Here is an 18,548-nt window from a genome sequence, read left to right on the forward strand (position 1 = left end):
AAAATAGCTTCAGTATTACTATATTTATACAATTGGTAATGAGATGACTTGGGTTAAGATGCTTCTCATGTGGGAACTGCAGCCATATCCAGTGCTTATTCTTAATGGCAAGGATATTTAAAATAAATATATAAATAAAAAAGTATGCAAGCACCCTGTATTTGGCTTTGGAGAATATTCTACAGAATATTCATAATAATATACAGGCTCAGATGACTACGGGGATAATCAGGCTTTCCTGAGGTTTCCCAGCGTTGCCAAGCAGCTCCATAAAAGGAGAAGTAATGAAGGCAGAGACCTTTGGATACGTTAGGGGCCACAAGTTCCCTAGGTTACACAGTGATGACTTCATGATTTCCTGTGTGAGAAGTAGGAAGGAAGAGAGAAATAGTGTGAAGAACAAGAGTAAGAAACAGAAATTATAGGTGAGACAGCAAGTAGATATTTCTTGACAGCAGGATTGATTTCTGCATATTTTTATTTGTTTTTTTGTTTGTTTTTCCAAAGTGTCCTTTGTACTGCTTCACCCCCATCCCCACTTTGCTGAAGATAAACAGTATAATGCCTTCGTAAACAGAGAGGAAGTGCGCAGAAGAACCATTTTCTCTGACAGTGGGAACATGGGTTTCTTAAGAATTTGTAAAGCTACTATGTTCAGCCGAGTTGTTGTTTCAAGTGTGTAGAAGATGAATTATCTATGCTTCTTATCTCACAGATATTTGTAGTCTTCCTCTATTCTAAGATTGATTTTTATTTTTTTTTGTACGAGAATTTCATAGTCATGTACTTTTACCATATTTGACAGTGTATTTCTAGTGTTACAACTTTTTGATACTACTGTATTTTATTAAAAAAAAAAAAATAGGAATGGCTTATTCTTTGCCCTGGGAACATGACATTGCCTGGTCATCCTCATTGTGTGCAGGAGCAAGGCTTCTGAAACTGTAAATCAAGCTTTTGGAGCAAAGTGAAGTATGAAGAATGGATAGCGTTTTGTATTTTTAAAAGCTTTATATAGTAGTGGCAGTAGAGTTGCTTCCCTTTTGTTATTTTCATCAAGCAGATACATTTTTAAAAACTACAAAAAACACACCACAATCCTTTAGGGTGACTTTGAAGCACATGCTTTTATCAATTTGTTGTCCTTATTAGTATACACTATGTGTACTTTTATTACAATTGTAGCCATTTTTCCTTCAGTAAGCATCCTCTAGAGGTATATTCTGCTTTGGTAGGTCCCTTGTGTTCACTCACCATTTGATTTTCAAATCCTCTGTGAACACTTCTATCCAGAGAGCATGCATGAATGTACAGGTGAAATATTGCCCCTTCTACAGCAAATCCAACCTTTTCCCACTATGCTAGACATCTTCCTATAAAAAAAGCTGCAAAAAAATGGTCCTCTTTACACTGTAGTTTTGCACTGCATTATTATCTCTTATAATAATGCTGTCTCTGTCACTTGTTGGAAAGAGTGGCTGTTGGTGGCTTTCTCTTGGCTGGCTCACGTCTGCCTCACCTGCCCCACTTCCACAATAGGTCAGGGCTCAAGCTCTCACTTGATCCCACATTTCTTGAATGCTCATGCCTTGATCTAGAGCATGCCATTAGGCGTTCATAATAAACGCAATACAGCGATGGTGTGCAAGAAGTCCCACTGTAAGAGGAAATTGTTAAAATGGGGAGGGCGGGTGGAATGCTAGTGGTCTGTTTGGCATCTTTCTTGAGTCATTCCTTCTTGTTCATGTGCAGGACAGTTTAATTGTGAGAAATGCTAAACTGAATCACAGCTGCAGACCAGACAACTTGAAAGCTGGTGGCCATTAATAACTGTTGCTCCAGATGTAATCTGGAGCAGTACACTTGTGTTTAATTTCACATATGCAAGGTTTTTAATTTTTTTAAATACGCAAAAGTAGAATAAGGTACTTTCGTTAGGCTTTATTTGCTAAACTGGATTTTGAGGAGGGTCGGATCGCTATTGATTTAATGTAGCACCTTATGGTGATGCAAACTGAGCCTCCCTAAATCATGAAAGTATACAAAGGGATCACTTAGGGAATACAAATATTAGAATTATCTGCTCTGTGTATCAGGAGCTTTGCTTTATTTTAGTTTATATATTTTTTTCAAAACGCTGGTTGTTTTTTCTTGATTTCCTGTTATTTATCTTCCTAGCACACATACACTCTTTTTGAGCACTCATGGATGCCAGAACTGTCCTGAAAACCTGGGAGCTGTGGAGGTGGAGAGGCTTAAAGTAATACAGCCTGTTCCTTTAATGAAAGTCTGTGACTCCAGACAGGAGGAAAAAAAAAGAAAACATATAATCTCTTTCTGTCTCACCACTGCAGTTAACTGCTAGATGGGATCCACAAAATACATGATAGCGTTACACGCTGTCAGCAATGATTTGAATTCTTTTAATGTCTCAGTAGAAATGTCTAATGCCTAATTATTGTTGCAGTTTGAAAAAAGCTCCTTTTTCTTTTTCTTTTTTTTTTTTTTAATCTCTGGTATTGCATGATGGTTACAGCTTTATCTGAACTCGGTTCCTGCCATTCTTCCTGATGTTGACCATGACGAGCCTGAATTTTTCATGCGCGTTTCTCTGTTTTCTTCATAACAAACTTATGAGGTGGAATACTAAATATGTTTTAAATGCTGAGGAGGCTCCTCTGTTTTTTCTGGATGGTGCTATGAGGGTGTTGTATTACGAGGGTGGCAGAATCACCATGTCTGCACAGGAAACGGCTCTCCCCTTTATGTTTTCAGTTGCATGTTATTGCGCCAGAATTCTGCTATTTGGGCTGAAATTCTCATCCTCAGGAGAAAGGAGGGGAGCTGAGTGGGGATTAGAGCATCTCCAATAATTCTCTAATTACTAATTATTTCCACATTGCCTGAACAGTATTCATCCTTCATAAGCTGCATGTTGGACTGCACTTGGATGTGCTTTACAGTGCAAAAGTTTTATGTGCGTTTACGTGGGACCAGCCACGAGCTGCTGCCTTTTTTTATTTTTTTTATATTTTATTCTTATTTTTGTTCCAGATTCCAGTGGAAACTTCCTCTCCCAAAAGTGAGAGGTGGCCCCTATGTTGTCCGTAGATTTAATCCTCTTCATACTCAGATTAAAAAAATAAAAGTATAATTCATAGAATCACTCAGGTTGGAAAAGACCTTACAGATCATCGAGTCCAACCTGTGTTGTGCTGGCACACTCACCCTCTTCTGCTTCTCTTAAATGAAAACAGTATAAATCAATTATTTCAGAAAAAGCCAGTTTAAAAACATCTGCTTGTGGGTGGATTTCACTGCAGTTACTTATTGCTTTTACAGATAGACTGAAGCACAGTACAAGCTACTCCCAGCTGTTGTTCCACTGAGAACTGTAGAGTCATAGAATCATTTGAGGTGGAAGGGACCTTTAAAAGTCATCTGGTCCAGCTCCCTTGCAGGGACGCGTACAGCTAGATCAAGTTGACCTTGCTTCTTCAAGACTTCTACCAGCCTTGGTCAAAGAAAGTTCTTTCAGCACAGACCTCAACTTATCCCAAGGACAGGTTTCATCCTGTCTCTTCTTTCTACTCTGTCTGAACTTGTTTTGCCTGTGCATTGCAGTTTCTCTGGAAAGCTGGAGAGATACAGGAGTAGCCACAAAACAGTGGGAGCACGTTGGTGTCAGAGCAAGCAAGTAGATCAGATGGCATTGGAACCTTTTTCACTCACCCCTTTTAGTCATAGCTTAAGATCAGCGAGCTGTCCTTTACAAGTTCCTTTGTAAAGAAGAGTAGGCCAGCCTATTATTACTAAGAATTGGAAACTTTATCTTGGAAAATGTAGTGCTTTACTACTAAGCAGTAGATCTTCAGTGTAGATCTTTGTGCTCTCTCTTACCTGTTTTCAAATTACTTCTGTGGTTAAAGCTATATTTATTGTGAATGGGAAAGAAAGCAATAAGACTTTGCAGGGGAGGGGAGGGCAGGAAAAGGTTGTTAAGTGAGTGCCTGTAGATGAATCAGTCTTCGGCTGTATTTAATATAATGTCTTTTTTACTTTTCTCTTACAGAAAAAGTACAGAAAAGGATTTGTGGATATTTCAAGGATTAAATGTGTGGAAGTTGTACAAAATGATGGTATTATTCCCTGTCAAAATAAATATCCGTTTCAGGTACGCTCCTTTGGTTTATATAAAATACAGCACTCTTTTCAACATCTGCAAGCTGTTTGAATGTAACTTGCTTCTGTCACTGAAACCATTCTGTGGGACTGTGTAGGAGATGATTCAGGATCAGGGCTGGAAGCCATCCCCCAAAAGCTCTTCTTCCTCTGAACTCCTTGCTCTTGGGTGTTCTGCCTCTGACAGTTGGTCTTTTTCTTTCCCCAACACACTCTGCCTAGTGTGTTTTTCCTTTGGACTGGAAAATGCCTTGTCCACCAGAACGGGTTAGCTGGAGCCTTTCTCTTCTTTTGCATGCATACTCCTTATATCAAATGTGTGATTACCATTGATTTATATAGGTATAAGAAAATCAAGATAAACCTTGTTGTATTTTTTTTCATTGTGATACAAATGGAAATAAGTGCAGAAAACAGTGAACCAAGCAAAGCATGAAGGAAGCATCAAAAGGGATAATAGGATAATTACAAAATCCTTTCTGCTCTACTGACAACACTATCTATAAATAACAAACACTTTCCTGTTTCTTCAATTTTATCTCATGCTCTTCATGTGTCTGAGGACACTCATTTTACCGAATGTAATTTTTTGCCTTGTTCAGTATATTCCTTTCGCTGAGAAACAGATAAATAGCATTACTATATGAACGTATTTATTGGTGTTTTTTTTTTTTATTTGTTTGTTTTATTGGTGTTCTATTTTTTTCCCCCTGCAGGTTGTATATGATGCTAATACACTTTATATTTTTGCACCAAGTGCACAAAGCCGGGATCAGTGGGTGAGGAATCTGAAAGAAGGTAACAAAAACTGCTTGCACTTAATATCTAGCATATTTAGATAGCTTTGCTAGAGCTGTGTGCTGAGTCTGACTAGGATGGCATTAACTCAGTACATACTTCTCTTACTAAGCTCTTGCTATCAGCCCACAACTTCTCACTTTTCCTCTTTCTATTATTTTCCTCTGTCACACTGTGTGGGTGCTTTGCTGCCAGGCGGGAACAACTCATCACAAGATAGAAAAATAAAATAGTGAAACTTTTTTTTTTTTTTTAATTTCTTTTGAATTGGGCCGGATTGTCATTTGTATATGCAGTATTTGATGATGGGTATTGGGCACTAGAATCGTAGAGTGGCTTAGGTTGGAGGGGGATCTTAAAATCATCAAGCTCCAACTCCCTGCAGTGGGCAGGGCTGCCACCTACCAAATCAGGCTGCCCAGGACCTCATCCAACCTGACCTTGAGTGCCTCCAGGGATGAGGCATCCCCAGCTTCACTGGGCAGCCAATGCCAGTGTCTCCAAACATCCAGACTAATTTCATTTATTTTGTGTAGTGAAGTCTCACCGCAATCAGAATTTGAATCTATGCTTTTCTATAATGTGTAAAGCTTCCAAAAAGTTCATCCAAGCTAGTTAATGACACTACTCAAAGGTTTTGTTTGAATGTAGCTAGCCAGAATGAGGGACCTGTTGATGGTCTAACACTGAGGGGACATCTCCACTGAGGTATGATTCTGTTATTGCTGCAGTAGTGAATAAAGATCATTTTCTCAAGAGCCTCTTGATTGCTTTCTGCTGTGATCAATCATAGAGTGATTTCTGAAACTCAGCAAGCTTCAAGGATGGGGGTGAGGAGCTTGCTGAACCAACTACAGGCATTGTGCCATGGAATAGTGGTGCGTGTCAACTAACTCTCCAGGTCGCTAACTCTACAGGAAATTCTGAGTCATTTGTGGCAGTAACAAAAGGAAAAGAGGCAGCCAGAGCTGCAGTGCCTTCACAGCCACCTGACTGCATGGCAGGGGGCAGGTGGGTGCCTAGGCCTGTTGTGGTGAGCCCTGACCCCCTGCCCTCTGGAGGGCAACCTTCTGGAGCAGCTGGTGTAGGCAGGGAGTATAGCACTCTCTTCTGGAGTAGTCACGTATGGCCCTACAAATTGCACCTGCCATCAGTGTATGTCCTCCGTGTAGACTTGTGAAAAGTTCCTCAAGAAAAGCAATGCTACAGTAAGGACAGGCAGCCAACATTATGCTTCATGTTGAAAGTATTTTAAAAGTCAGGGCAGTCATGCTTTTTTATTATTCTTTTTGGTTTGTTTGTTTGACCTTTGCTCTTTATTTCTTGTAGGAATAAAGAACAACAGCAATATAATGATAAAATATCATCCTAAATTCTGGACAGAAGGAATTTATCAGTGCTGCAGACAGACAGAAAAATTAGCACCTGGCTGTGAAAAATACAATCTTTTTGAAAATAGTAAGTACGTGTGTTCTTACATGAAATGGTATTGAGATATGATCATGTCATCACACTTGAATGCTGTAGGTAGTGGGGAAATTTACAGAGGAGGGTGACTCAGTGACACTGTGCCTAGATTAAATCAAAATATTTTTCATCTCCAAGCACTTGTGTAAAAAAAAAAAAAAAGAAGAAAAAGCTGTCTTTCCAAAAAGCATTTGGAGACATCTGCAAGGAATAATTGAGAGAAATTACACCAACGTGAAAATGATACAAGAGGGTAACCAGACTTAGTGAATTTGCAGACACATGGCTTAGGTTTCCTAGTAGTTTGCAAATATTCAAATGCTGAACCTGATGAAGCATCACTTCCAAATACATGTAACTCTTCTAGCATGCAAATCACAGCCTTTGCTTGTTCCACAGTGTGTGCTGTGGCATATGAAGATGTGGAAACGTGACCCTCAGTGCAATATTGTTCTGCATAACAATACAGTAATTATTTGTCCTTGAACTTGATTCAATGAATCCTCCTTAGTAAGAAAAGAAATGGCACCAATGCTCACTTCCTGGTGAAATCAGGAGTGCCCGGTTGGTTCCCTTGATCAGAGCCTTGAGTGGCAATGGTTAGGAACTGTGGATTCCATTCCATTCAAAGAAGAATAAAGGATTGCTCGTGGTTGCCCTTATTCTACAAGACCTTTTGAATGGAAAAAAGAAGCACAGGAGACAAAAATACTTTTGGACCCAAGAAGTGACTAAAAACTACCTTTTTATACAACTTTACACATTTCTATACAAAAAGTAGCCATTGACAGGGCTTGCCATGAACACTGCTTACTCTCTGAGCTAGTCTTTTTTCATAGGACACTTAATGCTTTTCTGTGCTCTGTTTCTAGGTGTAGTAACGCTGCCCTTGCCAATGCCAGAAAAAAGTATGGTAGGTATCTGTGCTGCTGTTAGAGAGGGTCCAGAAATAAACACCATGGGGGCTGCGATGCTGTGAATGTCCCATGCATGCCTGACCTGACCCCACAGCTCCCTGATGGGACAGTCCGAACCGCTCAGCCTTTGTCTTTGGGTGCTCGGCTCGTTCGCACGGCTGTAATGGCAGAGGTGGGGGTGGAGAGAAATCACAGAACGGAGGGGGGATGATGATGATTTTGTGTCGTTTTCAGCGACGGCCACCACCACCTGTTCCTCCAGCTGAGGAAAATGACAATGAAGAGGAGGAGATAGTGGTTGCGATGTATGACTTCCAGCCTACAGAACGTCATGATTTAAGGTTAGATAAAGGTGAAGAATATACAGTAATCGAGAAGAATGACATTCACTGGTGGAAGGCAAGAGACAAACATGGGTAAACATGAGTTTCCTACTTTTCGTTATGATGTTATTTAGGCTATTTTCATGTTGTAGTAGTTTATATTGATTGCGTGTTAACAAATAGCTGAAATTTGCACCAATTCTTTATTCCCACATAGAATCCAATTAAAAAAAAAAGTAATTCTCAATAGTTTGTGGAGACTGATGTAGAACTGTAAGCTTTTACAGTGATATCTCCTGTCAGACTCTATGGTTTCTGAGTTATAGTGTCACCAGGCTGCAAAACCTGGTTTGACTGGTCTGATACTCCTGGTTTCAGGCAGTGGCTCATTTGGGAGAATTGTGATTGATGTTTTCAGATCAACAGGCTCTGAGTTCCAAGCTTGAATGATCATTACCTTATTTAAAAGTGGATCTTTGAAAGAGCTGAGAGAGAGCTGCAGTGAGATGCCTTAATGACCACAATGTCTCAACTCCAGTTCTCCTGTGTTTAAATCTTTCACCTGATTTTAAAAGTGAAAGTAACCAAACTGCAATATTGATCAAGTCAGTGTTGTGAGCAGTTAAGGGTAATTGTGAGTTAATAGATACAGCAGGGCTGCGGTGGCAGTCTCCAGTGACCGACTGCAATCTCTGACCACAGAACCAGAGGGGTCACTTGTTTCTTTTCCTCTCCTCTTGCCTTTGTTGCACATTTCTGCTAATTATGTAACTCTTTAGGTGCAGCGAAGGCTGATGTGGAAATGTTGATGTGGAAAATTCATTACTGAATAATGAGTAGTACATTGGATGGCTCAGTAAAAAAAAAAAAAAAAAAAAAAAAGAAGAATGACTGCTAGTATGACCTCTGGTAATAGCAGAATTAATGCTGTCTCCTGGACATGTAATTTTGCATCTTTTTGCTCAGAGTATGTATTATATATTCTTTTAGGCATGAAGGATATATTCCAAGCAACTATGTAACAGGAAAGAAGTCCAACAACCTTGATCAGTATGAGTAAGTGAACATTCTAATTAAAATGTGGTATATCATAAAATAAAAGCTATGCTTTAAGAATTACAATGCATTTTTTTATGTTTTGAAATTATATATATTGTTCTAAGGATTGAAAATAATGCTATTTACTATAGCACTTAATTATTTTAAATATGCATATATATGTTCTAATTCTCCTTGGTGATTTTTTGATGTGATGTATAAAGTAGACTCAAGACAGAGATGGTCATCAGGCAAGTAGTTTCTAGAAGATTACTATAAAAAGCAAAAAAAAATCACCAAAAAAAAAACAAACCACAAAACCCTCAGAGTTTTTTGGTGGACGAAAGGAAATATTAAAGGAAATTTCTTCATTTTAAATGTACTGAATATCTGAATGTTTTTTAATATTAAAATGTTATCCCTATCCAGGATATGGCAGGAAGATAGAGGAGAAAACAGCAGAAATTGTACAAAGTAAACATAACATCAGATATTTTGGATGGAAGCTCTCATTTTCGATTAAGTATTTCACTTGGGGCATTTGAAGTCTCACTGACTCATGCAATTTATCAGCTGTGAAAGTATAGAGAGATTTTTTTTTTTTTCCAATTTAATTATGAAGTAGATATTTAAAAGCACCAGGGTAAAATTGGAGATCTAAGTCTGTTGTTCCTGAAGTTACTGAATAACAGCTGGCAGTGAGCTTGGCAGATAACCGGGCCATGTATAGGTAGCTGCTTCAGGGCCACCACGTGGCTGCTGGCCTGCTTTAGGAAATGTTTTGCTCAAAAATTAGTCAAATTTCCTGAACTTTATTGGTTTGTGTGAGATCTCTCTGGATTTATTTCAAGGCATTTTTGTGGGTAAACTATACAATGTAATAAGGACTGGGAGTTTTTTTGTACATTTACTCAGGTACAATCCTTGGCCTTTAGCATCAAAAAATTATCAAAATGGTAACTTTGCAGTACTTGGTTTTAAGCCTTTTACATAAATCAAGTGTCAGGAAGAACTTCTGGTTAAGTGCTGATGTTGTGTTGCAGGTGGTACAGCAGGAATCTGAATCGCAGCAAGGCAGAGCAACTCCTTAGAAATGAGGTGAGTACGGCAGCCTTGTGTACAAACCACAGCATTTTCTTAAACCTATTTAAGCTAACATTTCATTTTGGCATGTGTAAATCACAAAACAAGTACGAAGGACATGCAGCTTAAAGTTATTTGTGGTGTGAAACTGTCAGTGTGCTTGCATTTTAGGACAAAGAAGGTGGTTTTGTGGTGAGAGATTCAAGTCAGCCTGGCCTGTATACAGTTTCCCTTTATACAAAATTTGGAGGGTAAGTTTCTGTGTCCACCCTGCATTCTTTACCTTGCCTGAATTTGTGTGCGTGTGCACTGAAATTCTTGGCTTGAAGGGAAGGTTGGGAGAAAGCTCAGCAAAGAGGGGAGAGGAGGGCTGCTAGTTAGAAAATGTGAGTGGCATAGTATCAGCTTCTTGACTATGTGCTTTAGGCCTCCTTGGGTTTAATCTAGTGTAGATCTGACCTGCCACCAAAAGGAGGAGGCTCTGACATGCTTTTGAGTCTTTTCCTTTGTGCCAGCCTATGTGCTCACGACGGGAGCTGCGTTGAGGAACAAGCCAAATTGAGAGTTAATTCATGTGGTTAATCTTCAACAGATAACATTGTTTTACTTTCTTTTTTCAGGGAAGGTTCATCAGGAATAAGACACTACCATATAAAAGAAACAGTGACATCACCAAAGCAATACTACCTTGCAGAAAAACATCTCTTTAACTCCATTCCAGAGATAATTGAGTATCACAAACATAATGCAGCAGGTAAACTGAAATTTTCCTGTCATTATGGGCTGTTTTGATAAGGAATCTGAGGTTTCTAACAAAGGCTTTTAGGATTTTGTAGATCCTAGATACAGAAGACTACACCAAACTGCATTTCACATTTTTTCAATGTGTTTAGTCATTCAAAAGATTGTGTGTGCATATATATATATAAATATATATAAATGTGTATATAGCTTTATATATTTGTGCTTATACCCACACCCACTTGCTATTCTATTATTAGCTAAGTGTAGTGGCTAGAGACCATGGCTGAACCTCTGGTTTTCTGAGGACAGGTGGTGTTTTCTTTCCATCAGTATTTTGTTTAACACTGTATACATTGCTTTTTTGCCATTCCTATTTGCTTGTTATACAGTGACTATATCCTTTTCCCCAGCTGATGTCCAAACACAGAACAAAACAAAATTGTGGCAAAATTAATTTTTGACAGTTCTAGTGCTATTCAGTGCACTCTGATCCACAGCATAACAGAAGAACAGCTTTATTGGATCAGGAAAAAAAAAACACTCATTTTGTATTGTTTCTAATGTTGGTCTTCAGCCCAGAACAGAGAGGTAGAGATAGTACTTCTTCAAAGTACTCTATAGGTGCTAGTTTACTAGTGGGTCACCACAACTTAAAATGATAAAAAGAAAGTAGAAAACGCAAGTGGATAACAGTATTTTTTCAGGAAATAAGTGTGAAACCGGAGGGGTTTGTACATGCAAAACAGAAATGACCAAAAGTAACATTGTGAATGTGTGTTTTGGACAGTCTTTCTGATCTGGTTTAGGAAAGAGATGGTCTCTGCTCAGTCTTTGCCGGTGTTGGCGTAATTGTAAAGCACAAATACTTGTATTTATGTCTCTCTCTTAACAGTAAAGCAGATGCAGCAAGTTAGATTCATTGAGTGCTCTTGTGTGCTCTTGTAGCCACTTTGAATAGTCAAAGCAACGAGTTAGCAGAGAATGTGGTCAAAGCTGTGTATGAGCTTATTGCTAGTCAGTGTTGTAGTCTGCAATGAACAAATGGTTTATTTGCTACTTGGCACTATTTCAGAAATAAACAGTCTCTCTTGAATTACCTTTGATCATCAGGTCTTGTTACCAGGCTGCGTTACCCTGTGACCCCAGAGAAGACAACAGCACCAACAACTGCAGGATTCAGCTATGGTAACTGTGTTATACTGATCTTACACACCTTTTCTTCTGATTTCATATGTATAAGCGGCCACAGTATTTCCTAAAAATTATGAAAGTTTTATACTATCATTGCCTATTCTAACTAACTAGTGGGTTTAAGTTGTACCTTTGACAGCACTGCACAGAGAATTGCCATGGAAAGGCCACCAGAGCCAGTAGCATGTGTGGGGTGCCAGGGGGCACTGTGTGGGGAAACAGAGCCTGTTGCTGGTACTTCAGAGAATTCAGTATCTTCCTCCATGTTTTTGTGGACACCCTGTGTTCTGCCTTATTAAAGAGCTGTGCCTTTGCCTGCTTAATAAGCCTTCAGACTTCATACTCAAACTTGTTCCTTTGATGTTTACGGAGGTGGATTTGTTAATTTGTTTTTTAATGTTTTGAGCGGTCTATTTTTAACCACGGCAGACCAAGTGACGTGATCAGCTTTTATGCGTTGGCAGAGCTTCGTATGATGGTAGTGTGTTGAATCACGTCTAATAATATCCATATTTATTTATTGGCTTTGGGAAATTTTGATTTTCGCTTTCTGTATTTGTCAACAGCTGGCTAAAATCTGTGTCTAGATGAAAAAATATATATTGGTGATATGGACATACTACATTTTTGCGTTAATTCTAAAAAGTTTTCTCCCTAATTTTCTAGGAAGAGTTTCTCTTCCTCTTCTCTACCAGTTCAGCACGTATCCTAAAATAACAGTCAGTGATTCTTGCTTGTCTTGATTTACAGAGAAATGGGAAATTAATCCATCAGAGCTGACTTTCATGAGAGAGCTGGGGAGTGGCCTATTTGGAGTAGTGCGCCTTGGGAAATGGAGAGCGCAGTACAAAGTGGCCATCAAAGCAATTCGGGAAGGCGCGATGTATGAAGAGGATTTTATTGAAGAAGCCAAAGTAATGATGTGAGTTGCTACACGATGCTTGGGACCTTTATTTTTGGTCTCTGATGGCATATACTATTATATCGCTTCAGGCAGGTGTATTTTGGCAGTACTGGGAGGTGGAAAGCAATAACTACATGATGCCAATCTTTTCAGGAAACTAACACATCCTAAGTTAGTTCAGCTGTATGGTGTGTGCACACAACAGAGACCCATCTACATTGTGACCGAGTTCATGGAGCATGGCTGCCTTCTGAATTACCTACGACAAAAACGTGGGGTTTTGAGTAAAGATGTCCTGCTCACTATGTGCCAAGACGTCTGTGAGGGAATGGAATACCTGGAGAGGAACAGCTTTATCCACAGAGACCTGGTAACATCCCATCATGCAATATACTTCCTTAAAATTGCTGTTTTTGACTGTATCTATCCATTTTTGAATCAGCATGTTTGTAAATATCAGCTTTTATTCTCACAGAAGACTACAAGTAATTTGACTCTTTAGGTTCTTAGCAAATATGTAAAGCTGCAGTGTACAGAAAAAGATGACGTGTCTCTCTCTTGAGAAAATAGAATGAAGTCTCTCAAATGCTTATAGAAAGTTGATAGCTATTTGTGCTGAAATAACTGTGTATATTGGTGCTATTTCTACCACTCCAAAATGCCTTGAGATCATAATTTTTCCTGGCGACTTTTTACAAAATGGTTTAGTTGTCAAAACAACGCTATCAGGAGCCAAATACATGCACAGCTTTTCTTCTGGGCCATAGTAGGAATATGCCACTGTGCTTGGTGAATCAGTGAACTTGCTAACTGATGAGGGTGAAGACTCATCAGTCTGTAGCAATTTGTCCAAGAGACTGAAAGTTTTAATCTAAATCTAATGATTCTCTTTGCAGGCTGCCAGGAACTGCTTGGTGAATGATTTGGGGGTGGTTAAAGTATCTGATTTTGGGATGACAAGGTATGGCTGAGTGTGTGCAAACGTAATTGTAGTGATATTGAAAAATTTACTTAGCCCTTTTTCTTTTCTGTAAGAGAATACACACCAAACAAGATTACAGGTAATAATGATCTTTTTTGACCTCTCTAAGGAACATTCTTATACTTATTTTTCCAGTGCCTTTAAAGATTATTTGCTCTGTAGTGATGTGACTTGTTCCTTCTAAATTATGGAAAAACAAAACTGTGTACTTTATTCTTTAGAGAATTAAGTGTCTCTGCTTCTTATGTTGAGAATCACAGAATCGCAGGGATTGGCTCTAAACAGACTCCGTGGTCTGACTGGTCTTTTATTAGCATTTTTCTGTTTAAAAACAAAGCACAAACCTCAGAAAAGCAACACAATAGTTGTTGAACCGTGACTGCTTGACTTTTGCCACTTTTCTGTGCTACTGCTCTTGCATGTCCCCGTGTCTAAGTTCAGACTGATGAGTGAGAAACAGAGCAAGAAATGAAATATTTTGCATTGTTTTTCTTGTAATATGAGCATTTGACTTGCAAGTGGCCTAGGCTTGAGAAGACTCCAAGTTAATAGAGAAAGAAACAGTGTCTTGACTGAGAGTCAAGGTCTGATGAAGCTCATTTTCTCATGTAATACTAAATCATGGCCTTTAGGTGGCGATACGAGCTGCAAATTCTCAGTTCCAGATCTAAATAACAATTTGTAGGCTTGGAGGCCAGCTGTTGGAGGCCAGACGTGATGTTTTCTTTTTAGGTATGTCCTTGATGATCAGTACACAAGTTCCTCGGGGGCTAAATTTCCTGTGAAGTGGTGCCCACCAGAAGTTTTCAATTACAGTCGATTCAGCAGCAAGTCAGATGTCTGGTCATTCGGTAAGGTGTTTATCACTGAAACAAAGCACTATTTTTCCATTTTGTCAATTGTGGTTGAATCCTAGTTACCAAGTAGTATTCACACATCTAAGAAGGAGCTCACAGAAATCATTTGCTGTGGTTTTGTGCTTGCATGAAGCTCCACAGAGGTCGTTAGAGCTGTTGTGTATTAAAATGCATGCTACTAGAATAAAGTTTATTCGGTGATGACGTGTAAGTGCTTGTTCTGTAATATAGATTTCAAACCATTTTTCGTTTAGTAAGCCTGAGTCCAGAGCTCAAAATAAACATTTATTTTAAGAAATTATTTGCTTATTTTCTTAATGTTTATTTAAATTTTTTAGGTGTTTTAATGTGGGAAGTGTTTACAGAAGGAAAAATGCCCTTCGAAAAAAGTTCCAACTATGATGTGGTAACTATGGTTAGCCAAGGACATCGCTTGTACCGCCCCAAGCTGGCCTGCAAGCAAGTATATGAAGTCATGATGATGTGCTGGCAGGAGGTAGGCACATTTTTATTTTTGCCTTTGAGTTGAGAAAAAGGTCAATCCAGCAACAACAATCAATCTGTATTGCAGCATTCTTCCTGTAACCAGGGCATCAAGGCCTGAAATCCTAGAAGATTTCTTTCTTAATGAATGGTGCTCATACGAGGACAATAGCTGCTGGCTGCTAGAACAGAAAAGAGCAGAGTGTCTTTTCTGTACAGGTGGTGTGAAAGGGGCATAATGAGGAATTCAAGGATAAGAAGGTTCTCCTTTATCTACTGCAGATAGTGCATAAAAAATAGGGTGCAGTAGGTGAGATGTAGACCACAGCTGAATGTTCGTAGACAACTTGTAAATTTGCTGCAACAAGAGTCAACTGAGTCAAGTAGAGGGAATCGTTCTGTACAGGGATCAATGTGAGAACGGCTTTAGTTCAGTGACAAATATATACCTTAGGCGAGAAGAAGGGAGGGGGGAAGTGGGGCAGGGCAGTCAAATACAGTTCTGATACAACTGAGATTAACTGAACACATGCTTTGCACACAGAATGTGTGTGTGAAAATAAAAAGGTACAAATCTGTTTCCGTGTGATCTAATAGTTGACAGTCTTGGAGCTATATGTCTCTCTCAGGTTTCCAAGTGTACAGCTGTAATGATAAAAGCCATTGAAGAAATTTCTGTGAAATAAATGAACTGTAAGTTTAGTAATAAAATGAAATAATCACTAAGTCTTAATTGATCATGATTATTTCTGTGTACAAGCACTACTTGCAAAACTCTATTAGTCAAGATAATCCAGAATTAAGGACTTGTTTTGATATTGCCTCACTTTGTTAATTATCATGGAAACATGGTATTAAAGCAGAAGCCATATGAAAAGGTTAGTTGTATTTCATTAGTTGCTTCCAGTTTTCAGAGAGCAATCGAGGATCTAGGGATGGAAAGAGCTAAATGATTGATTTCTAGTTTGTCTTTTCTGCATTGGCTGCTGAGGAAGGTCTGCTCTTTTCCTGTGAGAAAGATGACATACTGACTGATGGTTGTCTTGATTGAAAAGGCCCTGGAACAAGTAGTTAGTCACCAAGTTGACTGGTGAATATCTAAAGCTTACAAAGCAGTTGGTTTATGAAACGAAAAACAGATTAAAAACTATAGTGCCTTGGAGGGCTGCAAAATAACAAACATGTCTGTGGTCCCAAAAGGCTTTTCACAGGAGCCAGGAAATTATAGATCATTAAGTTTTGTTTGTATTTGGTAACCAGCTTGAAATGTCCATTAAAATGGACTAATAAATCACCTGTAAGATAACTAAGTTATTTGTTAACACTCCTTCAATTTAGATGTATTTTGAGAATTCATATGAACATCAATTAATTGATTAAAAATGTATTGATTTCATGAGGGGTTATTAACATTAAAATCTAAGCAAACATTGTGTGAGAGAAGGAATCTTTGCAAATCACAAATGAGGCACAAATAATGACAACATGCAGTCAGTCTGTGAAAAAATATGATTAACTCTAGGTACCTTGCTTGATCAATTTATTAATTATTTGAGAAGTGTGTGAGGCTTCAAAATTCAGCAGGTGATACAAATTTATTTAGGTTGATAAGTGGAGGAAAGGTGCAAGTTACACTCGCATTCGAAAGATGTTACATTAACTCTGTCATTAAGGTCAGTAAAGGAACTGTCTCTGTATTGTTTTGGTTAAACAAAACAAAGAGGATATTACAACACACAGGGAATTATATGGACAAAAGAATAAATGAAGAATAATATTGCATAAGTCTCCATTGCAATCTCATTGCATTATATGAAAAATAATATGGAAGTAAAAGATTTTGGAGAATAATGCTCAGAATGCTTAGGAGCATGAACGAGTTGCATAAAGGAAGACTGGAAGAATATATTGGAGGTGGGTTTGGAGAGAGAAATGAATAAGTGTGGCACTATGCAAAATAATGAATTGCAGGAAGGGTGTAGTCCAGCAATACATACTATAGTTTTTCATAGCACGGAAGTAAAAGTGACACTTATGAAACTGCAATGCATTCAAAACCTACACGAGGAAATATTTTTTTTCCACATCACGTTTAATGAAGTGGTGAAGTCATTGCTGGAGAATGATACTAAGACCAAGAATTTACCAAACCAACAAAGCTTTGTTAATTTCTCATCATAGCTGTACATACTTTTGTTTTTAGAAACCGGAGGGACGCCCAACTTTTGAAGACTTGCTCCATATAATCATTGACATTGCAGAGGGTGAAGATGCTTTCTGAGAAACGGCAATATCAGCACAAGTACAGAAAATAAACCACTTTCCAGAGATGTCTTCACTGTTTGTTTTCAAAGGCTTGGTCCTGGATGCTGCTACATGCTGCACAAACAGTGTGGGGAGCCCATAGTGTTTAATTCAATACAAGGACAGTTTCACATGATTTTGGAAAATAAGCACGGTATCTTCAGCAATAATAACAGTCTCTGTATTTTCTCTGAAAATTCAGCATTGCGTAGCCAGAAAATAGTGCTCTTTGTGAAGGAAGAAAGTAAAAATGACCCAAGTCTGGGAGCTTAATTTGCATTTATTGATTTGGATTCGTGTACATATGGTCCGTGTTTCTGAATTGCTCTTTATACAGGTAGCAGTAGTAGTGATGTGCATGCTTAAAAAATGAAGGTATCTATTTACTGACATACAGATGTTTCTAGGGATTCTCCAGAAACACTATTCTTCTCAGCTGATGGATGTTTCATGACATACCAGGAACACAAATTTGCCTCTTTCATTTGCACATGTAAGTTGTTAACAGCAAACTCTTCAGTTTGGTGTAACACTCAAAAGTGTTGCTTCAGGACTGAGCCATGATGTGCTTTGAGCTATACTAGGCTGTTTGGTCAACCAAAGACCTTCCAATGTTAGTCATGACATTATTCATGACAAATCAGTCCAAGATTTAGCTGGCTGTCAACATTCCATAGTACCTTGTTTTAGATAAATTGTAAAATAATTTATATGCTGTAGGTATTGTAAATATATAAATTTCATGCATTTATTTATATAAACTGTTTTCCCCTTGACATTTTCAAACTCAAGCTTGTCCTACCTTGACTTACATACAACTCTCAATGTATGGGGTTGTAAATGAGAGAAAATGCACTCAAATATAGTTAAGGAGGACTTATTTTTCTGTCTGTCATCTGTGTGTACGTTGATTTAATCTTTCTATTCTTAACAACATTGTACTACATGTGTATATAAATAAATTGAATGTTAACTATTATTTGGAACAACGTGTAAAGAGTTGCCACTAATTTACTGTCAAGACAGTGCATCGTAAGCCAAACTCATTGTTCATGTAAATATGGCATTGTGATTTTCCATGTATATACATGCCTGTGTGTACACATGCTTTCTATTAAATGCATATATTTTTAATATGAATATATATTTAATTGGATTTAACTGTGTTTAGTTCAGAAATGATTGAACTCTTTAATACTTGCATACTCTTTCCCCTCTGCTGAAGGCTGACATCTCCTCAGCCTTGCTGAAGTCTGTTTCAATTCACCTAACTTT

General features: G+C 38.3%; 1 protein-coding gene across 9 annotated transcripts in view; it reads left to right on the plus strand.

Moving 5' to 3' along the window:
• The window catches only part of TEC (tec protein tyrosine kinase), a 58,066-nt gene extending 39,659 nt beyond the window's left edge, over nucleotides 1-18,407 (plus strand). For all 9 annotated transcript variants that reach the window (XM_085223193.1, XM_085223197.1, XM_085223194.1 and 6 more), the window contains 16 exons: nucleotides 4,073-4,174; nucleotides 4,899-4,980; nucleotides 6,310-6,438; nucleotides 7,320-7,360; nucleotides 7,599-7,780; nucleotides 8,678-8,743; nucleotides 9,769-9,823; nucleotides 9,980-10,059; nucleotides 10,429-10,562; nucleotides 11,663-11,737; nucleotides 12,494-12,665; nucleotides 12,801-13,017; nucleotides 13,544-13,608; nucleotides 14,362-14,480; nucleotides 14,825-14,982; nucleotides 17,173-18,407. In XM_085223193.1, the coding sequence (XP_085079319.1) occupies nucleotides 4,073-4,174; nucleotides 4,899-4,980; nucleotides 6,310-6,438; nucleotides 7,320-7,360; nucleotides 7,599-7,780; nucleotides 8,678-8,743; nucleotides 9,769-9,823; nucleotides 9,980-10,059; nucleotides 10,429-10,562; nucleotides 11,663-11,737; nucleotides 12,494-12,665; nucleotides 12,801-13,017; nucleotides 13,544-13,608; nucleotides 14,362-14,480; nucleotides 14,825-14,982; nucleotides 17,173-17,250 (1,755 nt within the window). In that variant the 3' untranslated portion in view covers nucleotides 17,251-18,407. The remainder of the gene's footprint in view (nucleotides 1-4,072; nucleotides 4,175-4,898; nucleotides 4,981-6,309; nucleotides 6,439-7,319; nucleotides 7,361-7,598; nucleotides 7,781-8,677; nucleotides 8,744-9,768; nucleotides 9,824-9,979; nucleotides 10,060-10,428; nucleotides 10,563-11,662; nucleotides 11,738-12,493; nucleotides 12,666-12,800; nucleotides 13,018-13,543; nucleotides 13,609-14,361; nucleotides 14,481-14,824; nucleotides 14,983-17,172) is intronic.
• The last annotated feature ends 141 nt before the right edge of the window (nucleotides 18,408-18,548 follow it).

Source organism: Meleagris gallopavo, chromosome 4 (assembly GCF_905368555.1).
Source record: "Meleagris gallopavo chromosome 4, MGAL_WU_HG_1.1, whole genome shotgun sequence".
Classification (NCBI taxonomy): Eukaryota; Metazoa; Chordata; class Aves; order Galliformes; family Phasianidae; genus Meleagris; species Meleagris gallopavo.